The 16,762-nt window shown below is 38.5% G+C and overlaps 1 protein-coding gene across 1 annotated transcript in view; it reads right to left on the reverse strand.

Annotated features, from left to right (window-relative positions):
• Positions 1 to 8,211: 8,211 nt before the first annotated feature.
• The window catches only part of YME1L (ATP-dependent zinc metalloprotease YME1L), a 131,310-nt gene continuing 122,759 nt past the window's right edge, over positions 8,212 to 16,762 (reverse strand). Inside the window, exon 15 of the mRNA XM_067128858.1 lies at positions 8,212 to 11,638. Within this exon, the coding sequence (XP_066984959.1) occupies positions 11,498 to 11,638 (141 nt within the window). The 3' untranslated portion in view covers positions 8,212 to 11,497. The remainder of the gene's footprint in view (positions 11,639 to 16,762) is intronic.

The raw sequence follows: 16,762 nt of genomic DNA on the forward strand, positions 1-16,762 counted from the left end.
ATCTGATAGGTATTTCCTCCATGAATGATTCTCCCTTGAATTACTTTTTTTAAATTTTGCAGATATTTTGTTGTATACAGGTTTTAATATATCAATTTCTAGTAATAATACAGTCATTTTTTGTAAAGTTCTTTCTAATATCGGTAATTTTTTATTCATTTTATTGAACTTTCTATTCAAATTATCTAATTGTCTCCCTATTGAGTGTTTTATATTTATTAATTCTGTTAACTCATCAGACCACCAAGGAACTTTGTGTTTTGTTGGATGGGGCTTTGACTTTGGTATTGCTTTATCAGCAGCATTTTTAATGAAATCAACAAGAAATTTATTAGTTTCATTATGGTCTTTTAAATATTCAAATGGTGGGATATTTCTAGTGTGTATTTCATATCGCTCCCAATCTGCTTTATAAATGTTATAGTGAGGGACATGTTTTGCAGGATTATTTTGCAGTAAGGAAATTAATATTGGGAAATTATCACTGGTGTGCAAGTCATCAACTGTATTCCAATCCAATCTGTCAACTATACTTGTTGTACATAAAGTTAAGTCTACTGAGGAAAATGTTCCATGTGTTTTACAAAAATATGTACTGATTTCGTTATCATTTATACAGCACATGTCAGATGAATCTATGAACTCCTCTATTTTACTTCCTGCACTACTTGATTCTGTACAATTACAGTCCCACATTGGGTTGTGGGCATTAAAATCGCCTACTATTAATGTTGGTTCCTTGGCATTATTAAGTAATTCTTTGAGTTGGTCAAAGTCATAATTTTTATTAGGTTGCTTGTACAAATTATGAATTACATAATTATTGTTTTTATTTGTATTCTAATACTCGATGTCTGCAGATCAGTAAAGCTTACAGGTATTTTGTCATAGCATACTTTGTTATGTACATATATAGCAGTACCTAAATTTCCTTCTTTCTCTCGTGATGTTGTTACTCTACAGAGCATCTTCTAATTTTTGTATCTTAGATAAGCTTGGTAAAAGGTTTAGGCACAGATGAATTGCTTCTATAAAGAATTTTGGTACCTAGATTCCAGAGATGCGAATGAAGTCTGACATCCATGAACCTCCTCAAATATTAGCAAACACAAGTGATGGGTTTGTTATGAAACAATATAATCTCTACTACATATATACCAAATTTTAAAAGCAGTCTGTATCTTCTTAGCTATACAAACCAAAGTTTTTTTATGATACGAGCTGGGATGGTTAGTGAACTCAGTAACAAAGTAGTTAACCGGTGTTAAAGGGGGATGAGTTGGGGATTACTCTTCATTCACCGACCAACGTTAGCCTCTGATTTTCAGCCGCAGGGACCAAGCAGAGCGGTTGAGGTGAGTTTAACTATATAAAAGGCTCTGGTTTGTGTACTGAGGAAAAATCGAGTACCTTTCATTACGAGATGGTAGTCAAGTAAGGAAGAAATGTCACAGAACCATGAAATTTTCCATAATAGAATTCAAGATGGAAGGCAGCTGTTTGAGGTTAAACCAAAAATTGGTTCTGCTCAACCTATGCTCTCCCAAATCCCAACAATAAAAAGGAGAGCAGATGAAGACTCATCTCAGACAACTATGCTAAGATTGGAAGCTCGAAATGCAGGTACCTGTATCTAGTCACTCTGTTCATCTCCCACTTACACTAAGCTGAAGTAGTGAGGCAAGATAGTAGTCTGTCCAGGTGAAGCTAGGTGCATACACCACCTGCAGACAGTTTGGCGAGTCCTTGGTGTTGCCTGTCTTTCCTTCCAGAGCCTAAGCTGTCTTCAATTCTCCTCAGATCTAAAAAAGTCTCTGCCATCTTTTTTTAAAAAATGCTGATTTCATTGCTCTTAAGAAGTACTATAATTTTCAGAGTTAGATGGACTTTCAAACTTTAATTCACTGCTGCATGAATTGAGGGGCTAAGCCTGTCCTCATGCCTCTCAGAATATAGGCTGATTTCAATTACCTCTGTTTTGTCTAATGTTTTTTAGAAGCTGCCAGTATTACTGTTTAGGTTTCATAAAGGCCTTGGTACTTATTAGTATCTACCATCTTGTACAGTGCTCTTGGCTTAGATTTCTAGTGCAGCCAAGGACTATGTGAATCATTCAGCACTTGTATAAGAGCTGAGAATGTTGTGAACTGATGGATCCTTTATTATTATTTTAAATGAATTTTTAATAAGGAGAACCCAAAGTGTCTGTGTTGATGGTCAGTGCTTCAGTAATGTCATTTCATGTGTAATTCAAGGCAGTGTTCTTGGACTTTTGCTATTTATTATCTACAGTATACTGTACAAGTGAAATGAGTCAAGGTCTGGAGAATCAGTTGCTTGCATATGCTGATGGTTTGAAACTTGGAAAAACCACAAATTGGAGAATATATATTTAAGAAAACCACAGTTTCGGAGTGTCGTGCTCCCTCTTCAGTATTTTGACACTTAAAACCCTGGTAACTGGGTTTTAGCATCTCCACTCTGAAAAGGGAGCGTAATCCTTTGAAACTGCATGTGGATTTCTTCAATGTATTTGTCCTTCAATTTTTGTTTTTTTTCAAGTTCCAAAGTTCAGTACAGTACTGATCTGTTATCAGTATGCTGATGATGTTACTCTTCTAGCTGTTTCTTTTTTTGCAATTTCAGTCTGTGGTTGCAGAATCCTTGAATAGAGATCTAGCATGAATTCATGGTGTAGGCTTTGGGGCATGAAGCTGAACCCTTCTAAACTAAGTATTGTTAGTAGTCGATCCATAACACTTATTTCTGCATCTGATTTGTGCTTAAATTGTATGGTTTTTAGCATCAGATGATTTTTAATAATTTTATTTTAACATTTGATAAGAAATTGACTTTTGAGAAGCATTTATGTAATACTGCTTTCTCAGTTTCTAAAAAATTTGTTATCTTGCAGAAATGTTTTAGAATGTTTCCAAGGTCAGTCCTACGCACTGACCTTGTGTACTCTCAAATCAGTATAGAGGGTGATGTTCTTCCCAGAGGAGTCATACACGTCTCTGGTACCTCACATAACCAGAGAAGGAAGGATTTATATTGTCACCTCCATCTATGTAGCCTAAGACAAATAAAAAGGAGCAGTACCCCAACCCAAGAGTCTTAGGTGACATGACAGGTAAGGATAATACCACCAAGTTGGGAAATCAGAGGTCTTTGGACTGAGGGGTGACTTTTGACTGAGTGCAACCCACCAGATTAGCCTGATAGAAGATACTCTAAGTAAGAGTCATTGAGGAGTCTATAACCTGCTTAACTAACACTCTGACCAGAGGGAGACATTGGGTCACGAGAGTCAGAAGCACTGGCTGCCACTGACTATCAGCCACGAGGAGTAGCCAGGGTCAGTTTGAAAACAGGGCTCAACACTTGAGATCACCTGATGAAGAGAAAAGGAGGTTAAGTATACCATAGTTTTACCAGACCACTGAGCTGGTTAACAGCTCTCCTAGGGCTGGCCCGAAGGATTAGACTTTATTTTACGTGGCTAAGAAGGTTAAACAGCGGAAGTTATTGATCCCAGATCTTCCCCAGAATAATGGAATACACTAAACCCTCCGTATTCGCGGGGGATGTGTACTGCAACACCCACACCCCCCACGAATAGCTAAAATCTGCAAATACTTAAAACCCACCTAAAAACACTTAGAACTGCCTATTTTGATGGTTTAAACACAAGAAAAACCCTCTAAAAATGCTTATACCTGAGTATTTTAATAGTTTTATCACAAAAAATGCATTTGGTCATGAAAATGATATGAAAATACAGTTTCTGGATCGGGGTCCCGTGTCACCCGGTGAAATAGTCCATTCAGCACTTATTTCTAGGTAATTCCGTTGCTAGGTACCAGAGAAAAGCTAAATGTAAAGCTGGGGTTACTACCCCCAGAGCGAACTCCAAGAAATGGAGTCGTGTATAGTAAAGGGTGAGATTGTCACAATCACGGGACCCTGCCCTATAAAGATTCCCAATGTCAAAAGTCCCAATGAGAGAGGTGCCGATACAAACCCATGCACTACTCGCGGACTGTACACAAGGCAACGCTAGTCGCATTCCGTTTTAGCACACAATTTTGTTCGCACGTACTTTCGTTGTGCTCCTTATTTTGTGCCTTTTTTGCGCTTTTGTGGCATCCTCGCAAGGTTCTTCTTCGAAGTCAGTTCCTCTTCAGCTTCGCCCTCCGGCCTCAGTATTCCACACCGTCACCTCTCTGAGCGGGTGGGGTGGATATTTTTAACTCCATGAAGTACATGGAACTTAGTCAGCCGCGTTCCGGCAGTTCCATATCAATGCTTTGGGGGGCTGTGGCAGTCTTCCTGCCCTTGGGAAAACTTTTTCCTCCCAGGAGGATTCATTTAAGGCTGGTTCTGAACAACGCAGCAGTAGTGCGCTGCGTAAACAAGGGGGTTCGAAGTCGAATCGAATCAATCAGGTTATGGTTCAATCTTCTCCATAGCAAACAGACACAAGTGGCATCTGTCTGCCACCCTTCTCGTAGGGGTCCAAAAGGTCGCTGCAGTTTCCCTATCCAGGGCGTCCCCCCTGGTGTCGGAATGGTCCTTAGACGGAGCGTCATTCAGGTAGTTTTGCGATCTAATTCCGGACCTAGGAGTAGGTCTGTTTGCAACCCAATTCAGCCACAAACTATCTTGTTGTGTGGCCCCCCAACCTGGACCCTCTAGCTCTCTCCACGGACACAGTGTCATTAGGTTGGAACGGGTGGAAGTTAGTTTATCTGTTCCCCCCGGTGAACCTCTTATTTAAAGTCCTTCACAAGTTCAGAACATTCAAGGGTTGAGTAGGTCTAGTAACTCCCAATGGGCCGGAAGCCAGTTGGTTTCCACTCCTTCTGGGGTTGAAACCTTGGTGCTCCAAATCTGCGACCCAAAACTGCCACGAGTGGTATAAACTCAGCCTGTGTCAGCCTCCTCAAAGTTCTGGTGCCCTAGCTTTGTGGTCTTTGTGAAATTTACAGTTTACGGGGAAACTGGTATTGGTCCTGTTATTACTGTCTTCCTAGAATCAGACAAGGGATTCTACTCTGCTGCAGTATGGTTCTGCAGTTAAGTAACTAGCACTCTTCATATAGTTTCTGAAGCTACAGTAATGACGCAGCCGCATCGGCCCCGAGGAAAGTGTTTTGTGCGGTTTTTGAGATCAGCCTCACAGGCCCTTAACTTTCAACCCTAAGGCCTGTGTTCGTCTGAGACCAGTACTCCGTCCACATTCGGTTTCCTGGTCTTTGAGTAATGTATCGGAGTTAGCTTCGGTAACCAACAATCATCTTGTTCTTACCTTTCCTTGTTGAGGAAGACCCAATTTTAATCAGCTTAGCTTCTAGTGCTAGTATTCCTGTACTGTCTGCCCTGTCTAGCGGAACCAACCATATTGGTTTCCCCACATCAGGGGTAGTGTTGCGGATTCCTCACCCTAACTTTCTAGCTAAAGTTGAAGGTCCTCATTTTGGGTGGTCACCTTGGAAAGTACTCCCCTTTCACAAGGTCTGTCTCTGTGTCCAGTTTATTCCTTACAGGCTTATTTTGACAGGACCTCTCAATTTTTGTCAGGCCCTCTCTTTATTAGAAAAGGGGGTACTGTCATTGTGTCTGCTATTAGGCAGCAAGTTTTGTATTTTCTTAAAACAAGCCTATTCAGGTTCAATTCCAAAGCTCATGATATTAGAGCAGTGGCCACTTACATTAATTATTTTCATTACATGAATTTCGGGGACCTTACCAAATGTTCAGGGTGGAATTCTCCCCTAGTTTTCAAACGTCACTGTTTGAAATCTTTAGAAGCTCTTAAATTCTCTACGGTGGCGGCAGGGAACGTTGTCCCTCTCTCTGGTTCCCTTTCTGATTCTTAGTCACTTTCCCCTTCATTGCCTCAGTTATTCCCTTACAAGCAGTTCATTGTCTTTAATAGCATAAGAATGATATTTATTTCTCTGTTATTATTTCACTGGGTGACACGGGACCTCGATCCAGAAAAAGGATTTTGACAAAGGAAAAATCTATTTCTGGGGAGGGGCCCGTGTCGCCCGGTGACCCACCCCTGTTTTTCATTCTCTCCCTCCCATGGTAAACATCATTCTGGTGGGGTGGGTGCTAACATGGAATGCGACTAGCGTTGCCTTGTGTACAGTCCGCGAGTAGTGCATGGGTTTGTATCGGCACCTCTCTCGTTGGGACTTTTGACATTGGGAATCTTTATAGGCAGGGTCCCGTGATTGTGACAATCTCACCCTTTACCATATACGACTCCATTTCTTGAGCTCGCTCTGGGGTAGTAACCCCAGCTTTACATTTAGCTTTCTCTGGTACCTAGCAATGGAATTACCTAGAAATAAGTGCTGAATGGACTATTTCACCGGGTGACACAGGCCCCTCCCCAGAAATAGATTTTTCCTTTGTCAAAATCCTTTAATTAATGAATATTTCTCAGTGAAAAATACACAAATGGGCCAATTTTCCGCGAATAATGGGTAGATACGTTCCACAGAGAAATCCACGAATACGTGAGTCCGCAAAACCTGAGAACACAAATACAGGGGTTTACTGTATTACTTCTGTAATTACTTCCAAGGAATGAAATGGAAGAACAGAATACTGTAAAGTTCTCTTCAGCATGAAAACTACAAGATCAAGCAAAGGGAAAAATTAATACTCCAGCCCAAAAAGAAAAGTTGCCATTGAGGAAGTGAGAACTCTTCTGTAACAAACTGACCTCAAGTGAGTTAGCCTGACCACCAAATCCCCAATGGCAAACAGCCCAACCATGTGGCTAATTGTCTACTCAGGATCTGAAGTTGTGACCAAGCTAGGATATAGCAAAGGTCTCCTCTTTACTCAACAAGATACCCTTATGGTTGTGCTGTAACAAAAGCACTACCAAGTAGTCTGTCACCTATTCTAGAAAACCCAATACTCCTAAAATGCTATGCTGCAGGTAAGGCTAGTCCTACAGTCAGAAGAACCTTGCACAAACAAACCTGAAGTGCCCTAGCCCTTCTTTGACATATTCAAAACCCAATACATTTTGGGATGGCGGGTTCATACAGCTTCCCCTAAGGGGTTCTTGACATCCTTGACCATGCTAGCACTTCCTGTGACTTGGACCAGGAGAGAAGGGTGATAGTGGAGAGGTGAAGAGAGAGCAGGAATTTTTCCCTAAGAGACAAAAGGTGGTCATGGATAACCTGCCAAAACTTATCTGACTGTGTCTGTATAGACAGGAATTGATGCTGTACCTACCCAAATATGGTATCCTGCAAGCATACTTGTTTGTTAGAAGGAAGTAGGAGAACTCTTCCCTGGAGTAGAAGCCTGGGAGAAACTCATTGGCCAAGTAAGTAGTGTGAATATAGTAGAAGTCTAAAATGAAATTCAGGTGGGAATCTAATAATCACCTAAAGAGTTGTCTGTGGTCCGAAACAATTTCTAAAGCGATGGCCCTTTTGCAGACAATAATAAGAAAACCTTGGAGTTCTGATAAACAGGTACTTGCAAGTACTGTACCTGTTTCTCTGACCTGTCTAAACATGAAGTCATACCCTGTTAAGAACTACTGCGCAACTTTTACTAATTCATCTAGAGAGAGGCAGCACATAATCTAGTTAGGGTTTGGAGTTCCATCTCCAGTCCTAGTGGCCCCTCACTCAAGAGGGGACCTGTGAAAACTTTGGAGACATTGTTCCCTTTCATTCCTATCAGTCATAGCTGGAGAAGGAAAGAAGGGCTGGGAAAGTTTTCCTTCCCTTTCCGGAACAGAGACTCCTCTTTCCACCATTGACACCATGTTACCTCTGAACGAGGTACTGTGGGCTCTACCACCAATCAAAGGTCTCTTCTTCCCTTAAGGAAAGAGAGAAATGGAAGTTTTCTCCTCTTCTTATAGGAGAGACCTCCTTATAGTGAACCCTCCCAGTGGCTAAAACTCCCTAAACCGGCTTTCTCACATCATAGCATCTACAGGCACGCCGCCCAGAATCTTGGTTACGGTGCTTACAGCTCTGTAATCCTAGTTACAGCACTGTAACTTCGGAATATTAGCTGTAACCTGGAACCGATTTTTTTATATATATATTTGAAAAAGCGCTGTAAGTTCTGAGTGCTGTAAGTTGGAGCCGCCATAACCCAGGGACTGTCTTACTCTGAAAGAAGAAAGTAGCCCAAGCCATGGAACTAAAACACATCTTAAGATCAACACATATATTTTTTAATATACAATACTACAGTATTTTATAGGTAAATTGTACAAAATAGCAAGAGAAGAAGAAAACTATTTTAATTTATTAGAATCCATTGTTCCACCTACTTCCAGTACAATCCTATTCATTTGCTGCAATGAAAGCCTCTTCAAGTTGCCATAACAATAGATTAGCAAACCAAAGCACTTCAGAACTTCTTTATAAACTTTAAAAGTTATTCATAATATGTTTCTTGAAAACATAAGCTCCATTAGAATATTTTATTAAAGTAGAATTTTAGTGGTGAACAGAAATTGCATTAACTACGTCCTTTTGTCATTCTATAACCAAGCACAAGGACCTGTTGTTTATAATGTCCAGTGATTGTGAAGTACATTGTAAAATGAAAGTGTCCATCCTGCAATTCCAAGTACAGTAGCAAACTGAGATAATGGACCGTGGTATGTCGTACTTCCAGATATATTGGTGTGAAATGAAAATATCAATTTGAGGGTTTTTGCCTCCACATCGAGCACAAAACTGATTTTTCAAATCAGGCGCCAAAAGGAATACTGGGAGTTTGAGTGAGGGAGAAAGCGCATCGCCCACACATGAATACACCTTTATGCTTACAGTACAATGTAATTTCACTTGACAGTACTGTAATATGTAATGTCCTGCAGTTTATATTAACCTCTTAAGCGTCCTTTATGAGAGACATCGCCACTCCTGTATCATCACATTTTCTAGCTCGTAGAGCAGTCATTTGGTCTATGCTAATTTTTATGCTTTTTTATGTGTTCTTTTCTTTACACTGATATTGATTTTTGTATAAAGATATTGGGATAATAAATAATGTAGAATAAGAAAAGATGAAAGAATTTAGTATGCATTTTTATATCCTAAAGATTATAAGCATGAAACATAAAAGGGAAAAAATGATTCTTTCAAATGCCATTCCCTGAAACAAGGAGCCAGTAGATTAATGAACTGTTTCATTTAATTTTCATTTGGGTCATAACATTTTAATGCACTTGATATTGTACGCAAACGTTCTATATATTCATCTAGAAACTGGATGGAAAGTTTGTTTGTTACCACTACAATGTGCTCCATGACTTTGTCATAAAAAAAACTTATAAAAAAAACTTGTCAGGATTTTCCTTATCATGAATACTAAATTTCACACCTTTGGGATAACGAAAAGTAAAGGGAACTCCATGGGGTTTCCCTTATCCTGAACAAAAAGTTTGTGGAATCCATAGCAGAGAGAGAGAGAGATTTTTGTGCTGATTATGGAAAAGGTGTCATTATTTCTTTTTCTCGTAGTCATCATCATTCTCTGCAATGAGTAGTGATATCTCTCCAGGCAAAAGATTTTTCTCTCGCTTTAGATCCCTCATTATGGGGGGGTAAATGGGATCAAATAAAAAGAAATCATTTGTTTATCAATGAATGCCAGAAGTGTGGCGGGAGGTGGAGGTTGTTGTCCTCTTGCCAGATTGTCTTTCCCTTATGAAAAAGTTGCCATTTACCACTAATTTAGCTCATAGTGTTACCAACTGATGTTCCTACAATTTGTATAAGAAGGAAGAAAATTTCGGAGTTCAGACCAAATTCAGTAGCGCACCAGCCTTGAACGAGGTAGGATGCATTACTCCATTGAAGGCGGTGTGATATGGGATGCAGCCGACCAAGATATGCTATCGGTGATGCCTAACAGGTTAATAATAAGGTTTTTATCTTACTTTCTGGGTACTGGTTGTTTATATAAATATACTTTATAGCAAAAAGGAAAATGGAATGACTTCCATACATACTATGAGAGAAAACCACTAACTTGATTGGTTGTTATACTTCCGTAAGACATTTAATTAATTTGTATTAAAGATTTATTTTTAGTAAACATTTTATAGATATTATTTTGCTGTGTTACATTATTAATATTAATATTTTAATATTAGTAAATCATGTTATAAGCATTTAAGAGTAACAGTTGCAGGTGGATAATGTAAGATGACTTTAGGTGTTTTGGGATGATGGTTTGGGGTGTATTTTTGTTTGAAATAAATTGTTTTAGTATGATAATTTAAGGTATATTTTCATTTGAACTATTAAATTAGGCAGTGAACTGTTAAAATAAGCAGTTATAAGCATTTTACAGTAGTTTAAGGGCCACAGGGTATAAATATACCTGTACTTTATAGCAAAAACATGCATTCATGTACATATACAACAATATATATGAGTTTCTTTTATAGCGGATGCTTTAATCCTTAACTCGGTGAGCTACTGTACAATACAAACCTCCTATATGATAAATGTCAGTTCTAAAATGCTTTTGGCTAAAAAGATTTTATTCACAGGCTTCAAAATGTACTGCCTCCTTCTAAAAGTAAATTTCAGACTTCAAAATTTTAATGTGAAGAGTGTTTATTTTGGTCATTCATCTAATACAGAACAATGAAATACAGAAACTGGGACATCCAGTAAGATACCATTCTGGTGATTATTTCATGCAATGGAGAATTAAGCCACTATAAGTATAGTACAGTATTTAATAGAATGAGCAAAGCCAAATTTGACTTAGATCACAATCCCACAATCCAACCTGAAAAATGTAGTGGACATCAGACCCTAAAGTGCCTGTCTTATAAAACTTACAAGTTTTTCAACAAGCTAAACTTTATGTTTAACAACAAATGGAAACTCATTAAGTACAACCTCTTTCCCTCAGCTTCTTTTGGCCACCATAAATGCAAAACAGTTCCTACATCAACAAAATAGACTTAACAAAAGCATATTTTACAAATTATACAAATATTAACAATGAAAACTTCATAAACAGCTGGATCTAAGGTCTCGTCTTTTACTTGTAACTGTAGGTTTTAACTACAATACATATTTATCTGTACTTTGCCATTCAGTCCTTCCAAACACTAAAGATTTAAAAATTCCTATTAAGGGAAAAGAAACCATTTACATATGGTCAAGAACAATCAAGTGGACAAGAAGGGATAGATTTTAGTCCAATTGATATGTTGGTCACCCAGCAAGTTTTTTGAAATAACAACAGAGCAATACAACATTAACATATAAAATATTATATATGCAATGAATTATCACTTAATATTCTATCTTGACCAGCTCATTATGCAAACTCTAATGAAACTATCTAATGAGAGGACCTAAAATACACTATTCTAACTATGAATGAATCTGACCTATCTACTCTAGTGAAAATATAATGAGCTGTCCTATGTTGATGATCTAATGATAAGAGTATGTTCCCTTTACTTAGGAACCGGTCGTCCATTTAATATGGCTTTAATGTCATCTGCATCTAGTGTTTCATATTTCATCAATGCTTCTGCAAGGGCTTTGTGCTCTTTTGAATGGGCTTTCAAAATAGCTTTTGCTCGTTCATATGACTCCTGAAAAATAAGAAAATAGGTTATATACTTCATCACCTAATGGTATTTATTTTTGCTACACAAACATGGTCAAGATGCAGACTTTAAAAACTATGGTTTTTCTAATAAACAAACAATTATTACCTTCTTTATTATATATGTACTTTACTAATTTCCATTACATAATGATGATAACTAAATGGTAAACAGTATTACTTACCCACACTAGTGAGGTCTCACACCTTCATGCAACTCAAGTAGTAACATGACTAAAATATTATTAAAATAAAACTTTTCCCAAAGACAGCATATGTAAACACTCCAAGTTATAACACTGTGTGAAAACAAAAATTCTCAAGAAACAAAATACAATTATACAATAAATGGCAACTATTCCAACATTAATGCAGCATTGTAAGAAACAACAAACACAACTTAATTTTCTTAGGTATACAAACCTGGGTCTAGCATACAAGCATTCTTTGACAGAAACATGGCTCAGTAGTTGAAAATCATTAATAGGGTAGTAAAGCTGTGGTGAGTGAGGAGGAAAGTTTTGTCTATTCACCTGTGGCTGAACCGGCCACATTTTTTTCAGCTACAGAGACAAATATGGGTATGAGGATTAAGTACATAAGACTGTATACAGTAAACCCCCGATATTCGCATTCTCACAATTCATCGAATTTTCTGTGGAACCTATCTATAAATTATTCGCGGGAAACTCACCAATTCGCAGATTTTTTCGTAGAGCAATATTCTGTACTTTCATTATTTTCGTGACTAAATACTGTACTGTATCTACATACCCAGTTTACGATAAACTAATGATTTACAATACTAAAGTAATGGTTGATGGGTGTTTGAGTGATCCGTTTAAAGTCAAGTCTGGTGTGATTCAGGGTGGCATTCTGTCTCCTCTGTTGTTTGTATTGGTCGTAGATTACGTTATGAGAAGGGTTAAAAGAGAAACGGATGCAGGTATAATCTGGGGAGAAAATGTGAAACTTCTTGACTTGGATTATGCTGATGATGTGGTTTTGATCTGTGAGGGACGAGATAAGATGCAGAGTGTATTGGATTGTCTAGTGAGTGAAGGTCAAAAGATTAGTTTGGTTATTAATAGTGGAAAAACTGAAATCATGAATATGAATATTGAAAATGCACAGGATTGTCTAATTGAAGGCTTGGTTGTAAAGCAAGTGGATAAGTTTAAATACTTAGGTACTTATTTAGATAAGGATGGTTCTCTGAGCACAGAATTTATGGAAAGATTAAAAAAGGCTCATCAGGCAATGGGAATGCTTAAAAATATTTGGAATAATAACAATCTTTCTGTACATACAAAAATCAAATTTTATAAGGTAATGGTTAGGAGTATTTGATTTATGGGCATGAGTCATGGTACAGCACAGTGACTTCGGATAATAAATTCTTCGCATTTGAAAACAAGGCTCTCAGAAGAATATTAGGAATTAATTGGAAGGACAGGATATCAAATAACAGAATTAGAGAAGTAATGGGGGTGCAGCCAACTGATGAGTATGTTAGGTTCTCACACTGGAAGTGGCTAGGCCATGTGTGTAGAAGACAAGGAATAGTACGAGATACACCAGGGTGGGTTGCCCTTGGTAGAAGAGGTAGAGGTAGGCCAAAGGAGACGTGGTTAAGGACAATGAGGTGGGAAGCAGGAGACGAGTGTTGGGGAGATCCTGATGATTTAGCCCAGGACAGAATGTGGTGGTGTGAATTCATCGAGGCCCTACGCATCCCCATGGGTGCCACAGGAAAAGACTGATTGATTGATTGACAATACTAATTTTCAAATAATATTAAGTTTAATAAGATTAAAAAATAACAAAATTCTCTCTCTCTCTCTCTCTCTCTCTTACTGAGATGTATATTTACTTGTTTTGTATGATATATAAATGATTTACTAATTTTCAAATATTAATATTAATGTAAATAGCAATAATATCAATTCATTAAAGAAAACACTATAGTAAATTAGTACGATTTTAGTTTATAAATTAATAAATTATGTAAAATTTTAAAGGAATACATATCAACCCCAAATCTTTTGCCTAAGACTTGGTGAGAGGGGGGAGGGTGAACCTGTCAGATATGTCAAGTAACCTGACAGCAAAGGTTGGGTGGTCAGTGTTGCTGACTTAGTGGTAATACCACTACGAAGGATCTACTGAAAAAAACTCACTCTCTCTCTCTCTCTCTCTCTCTCTTGTTTATGGTATGTTTATTTGTTTTTATGATAAATAAATGATTTACCCAATAATAAGTACTAATTTTCAAATATTATTAAGATTAATAAGATATAATGATAATAGTGTAATTACAACATTTATGCATTTTTATAGTAAGTTATGGAAAATTTTAAACAAACAAATTTTCAACCCAGATCTTTTCTCGAGTCTTGGAGCTAAGGTGGGAGGGTGAATCTGTCAAATGTCAAATTACTCGACATTTCTGACCAAGGGTAGATAGGTATTGCTATGTGATCAAATAAATTTCTCTTTTTTTTTCTTCCTTCCTTTCTCTCTCTCGCCAAAGGGTAGAATGTGAGAAATGGATAGACAAACAGATACTTAGTTTCTTTCTCTCTCTCTCTCTCTCTCTCTCTCTCTCTCTCTCTCTCTCTCTCTCTCTCTCTCTCTTTCTTTAACCAATTGGTATTAACACATATGCACAGTTTGTGTGTGTTCATAATGTTTTTAAAATACATTTTTGGAAGATAAAAAACAAACATAAAAATTTTGTAAAGAGAAATGGATTAACATTCCTCAAGAGATCTCTCTGTTTTCGCTGGAAGGGTGTATGTACATATCTTTCAGGGTACTAATGTTCAAGTTGACTTTGAAATTATATTAATAATATAATTTCAAAGATTAATACAGAAAAGGATCATAATTTAAGGTATATTTGATATATTATTCATTTGTTATTTGAACTTTCAAGATAGGCAGTTTTCAGCAGTTTTAGAGGGGAGGTTCTAAGTATTTGTGGATTTTAACTATTCGCCAGGGGGGTTTGGAACGCAACCCCCACGAATACAGGTTATACTGTACCTAGGATAAGTAAAATTATTTATCACCACAAAGACTTTAATGATAATGTTCTATGCTTGCCTCTTTCCCTTTCCCAAGTTTAGTAATGATGGAGGAAGCAAACTGTTGACTTAAGATGGTTGCTCTCTTGTATAGATTACCTCCATCTAGCTAGACCAAGTTGGACTATCAGCAGTCAGAAGGAACATTAGAGGTGAAAGGAAAGGCATTCATCACATACCTTTTGCTAACCTAAGCCCAACCATGAAACTCAGGCAACATACTACTACTGTCTAAAGGGAGCTCAGTTAGTTAAACAACAGGCAAACACCACAGGACCCAACAAGGAATCCAACGGACTATGGATGAATCTGAACAGAAAGAGGAAAGGTAATATCTGTCAGGCCTCTAACCTTGATATCAAAACTGATATTTCTACATGAGAAAGAGGGCACCCCAAGCTTCATGAGTTAATCAAGTGGGGACCCAAGACTCATCCCTCTCACTGGAAGATTTACATACCAGCCCTAAGGACACAAAGTCAGAGGGGAGGATGCCCAATGATACACTTGCTTTGAGGGGGAGGGGGAGGAGCAAAACCCTTTTTGTACCCAGCCAAGTTCCAAAGGATAAAGCAGACATACTCATACCTGGAATTGGAACTAATTGCACTGACTTGTGAAGCTTACACTCAAAGAGAAGCAAAGCAGCAGTAATCATCCTCCACAACTTGCAGAACAAGACACTAAACAGAATACCTGTTTTTTCATGTCAAGCGACAGAAGCTGAAAGAACAGTCTTGAGTAAGCAAAATTCCTCCTAGATCTTGCCAAAGTGCTCTGTGGTTATAGTGTGAATGTGGAGAACAAGAGATGCCTTTCACTTTTATGAACAACCCCAGGGAAGACCTCTGCTATTCAAGGCTACTTATAAGTAATGGGTGCCCTTTGAGGAAGTGCATACCATGCTTATACCTGTTGGTGAATTGCAGCTCATCCATCCACCTTGCAGAGCTAAACAGCTGAGATGAAAAGTCTACCAAGAGTATTCTTGTCTGTTAACCTGAGATTCTAGAGAACAAGAAATATCTCCATTAATCTGTGATTTTAGAGGGCAAGAAATATCCTCCTCATCTGGAAAGAACCTAAAGAGCATTAAGTGCTCAGAATGAGAGAACCATGCTTCTTTGAGGAGCGCTCACCAGGGAAGACAAGCCTGCTGACAAAGACCTCTGCCAACAAAAGACCTCCTACCAATCATTCAGGGTCTCAAGAAAACAAACCCCAAACATCATCACAGCATTTCAAAACCAGGTTTGCCCATAGGTCACAGACTGATGGGAGAGGAAGGTCAACATCCTTCATTTTAACACCAATGGCCTTCTGAACTTTGCCATCTTCAGAAGATACACCAAAGGCAAAGTCCACCATCATGTCTCCCACTTCAGCAGCAGAGTGACCTGCAGGAAGACACTTCAAGAGGAGACTGATCACTCTGGAGACTGATGAGTCCACTTGGAAGGGGCAGGGCTCAGTCCTGGGAAACACAATGCTTCTGTTGCTGTATCAAAGGTGGGGGATGCAGTCTGGAAAATGACCTGTGCAAGTGAAGACCAAGACAGACAGAATAATAGCACTGCCTTCAGGCCAAAACCCAAAAGACTCAAGGACAACAATGGAAGCCGAAAGTGTGTCTCCAATTCTGCCTGATGTGGTTCTTAAGGCAAAGGGCCTTGGGGTCTTGATGCCTTACATGACCCACAACAAGCTAAGCACCCTCTTACTGAAGGAGAGGGAGGTATGCCAACTCATTCCTGTGCCTGTTCAGAAGACTGTAACAAATTGCCTGAATTTGCCTTTTTTGGCACTAGGCAACAATCAGAAGGCATTGAAGAAGATCAAAGATGATCACCTTGCTTTACTATCAGACATAAACCAGCAATAGAACCACGCCAACTGGCTTTGCTACCTGATGTAAGTGAAAAGGCACACACTACCAGTCCCATTCTGGTGAGCACCCGGTGGGGTGGTGGTGCCGTCAAGTACACCTTAAGCGGTACACTGAAGCATTACTTAAGGTTCTT

Source organism: Macrobrachium rosenbergii, chromosome 27 (assembly GCF_040412425.1).
Source record: "Macrobrachium rosenbergii isolate ZJJX-2024 chromosome 27, ASM4041242v1, whole genome shotgun sequence".
Classification (NCBI taxonomy): Eukaryota; Metazoa; Arthropoda; class Malacostraca; order Decapoda; family Palaemonidae; genus Macrobrachium; species Macrobrachium rosenbergii.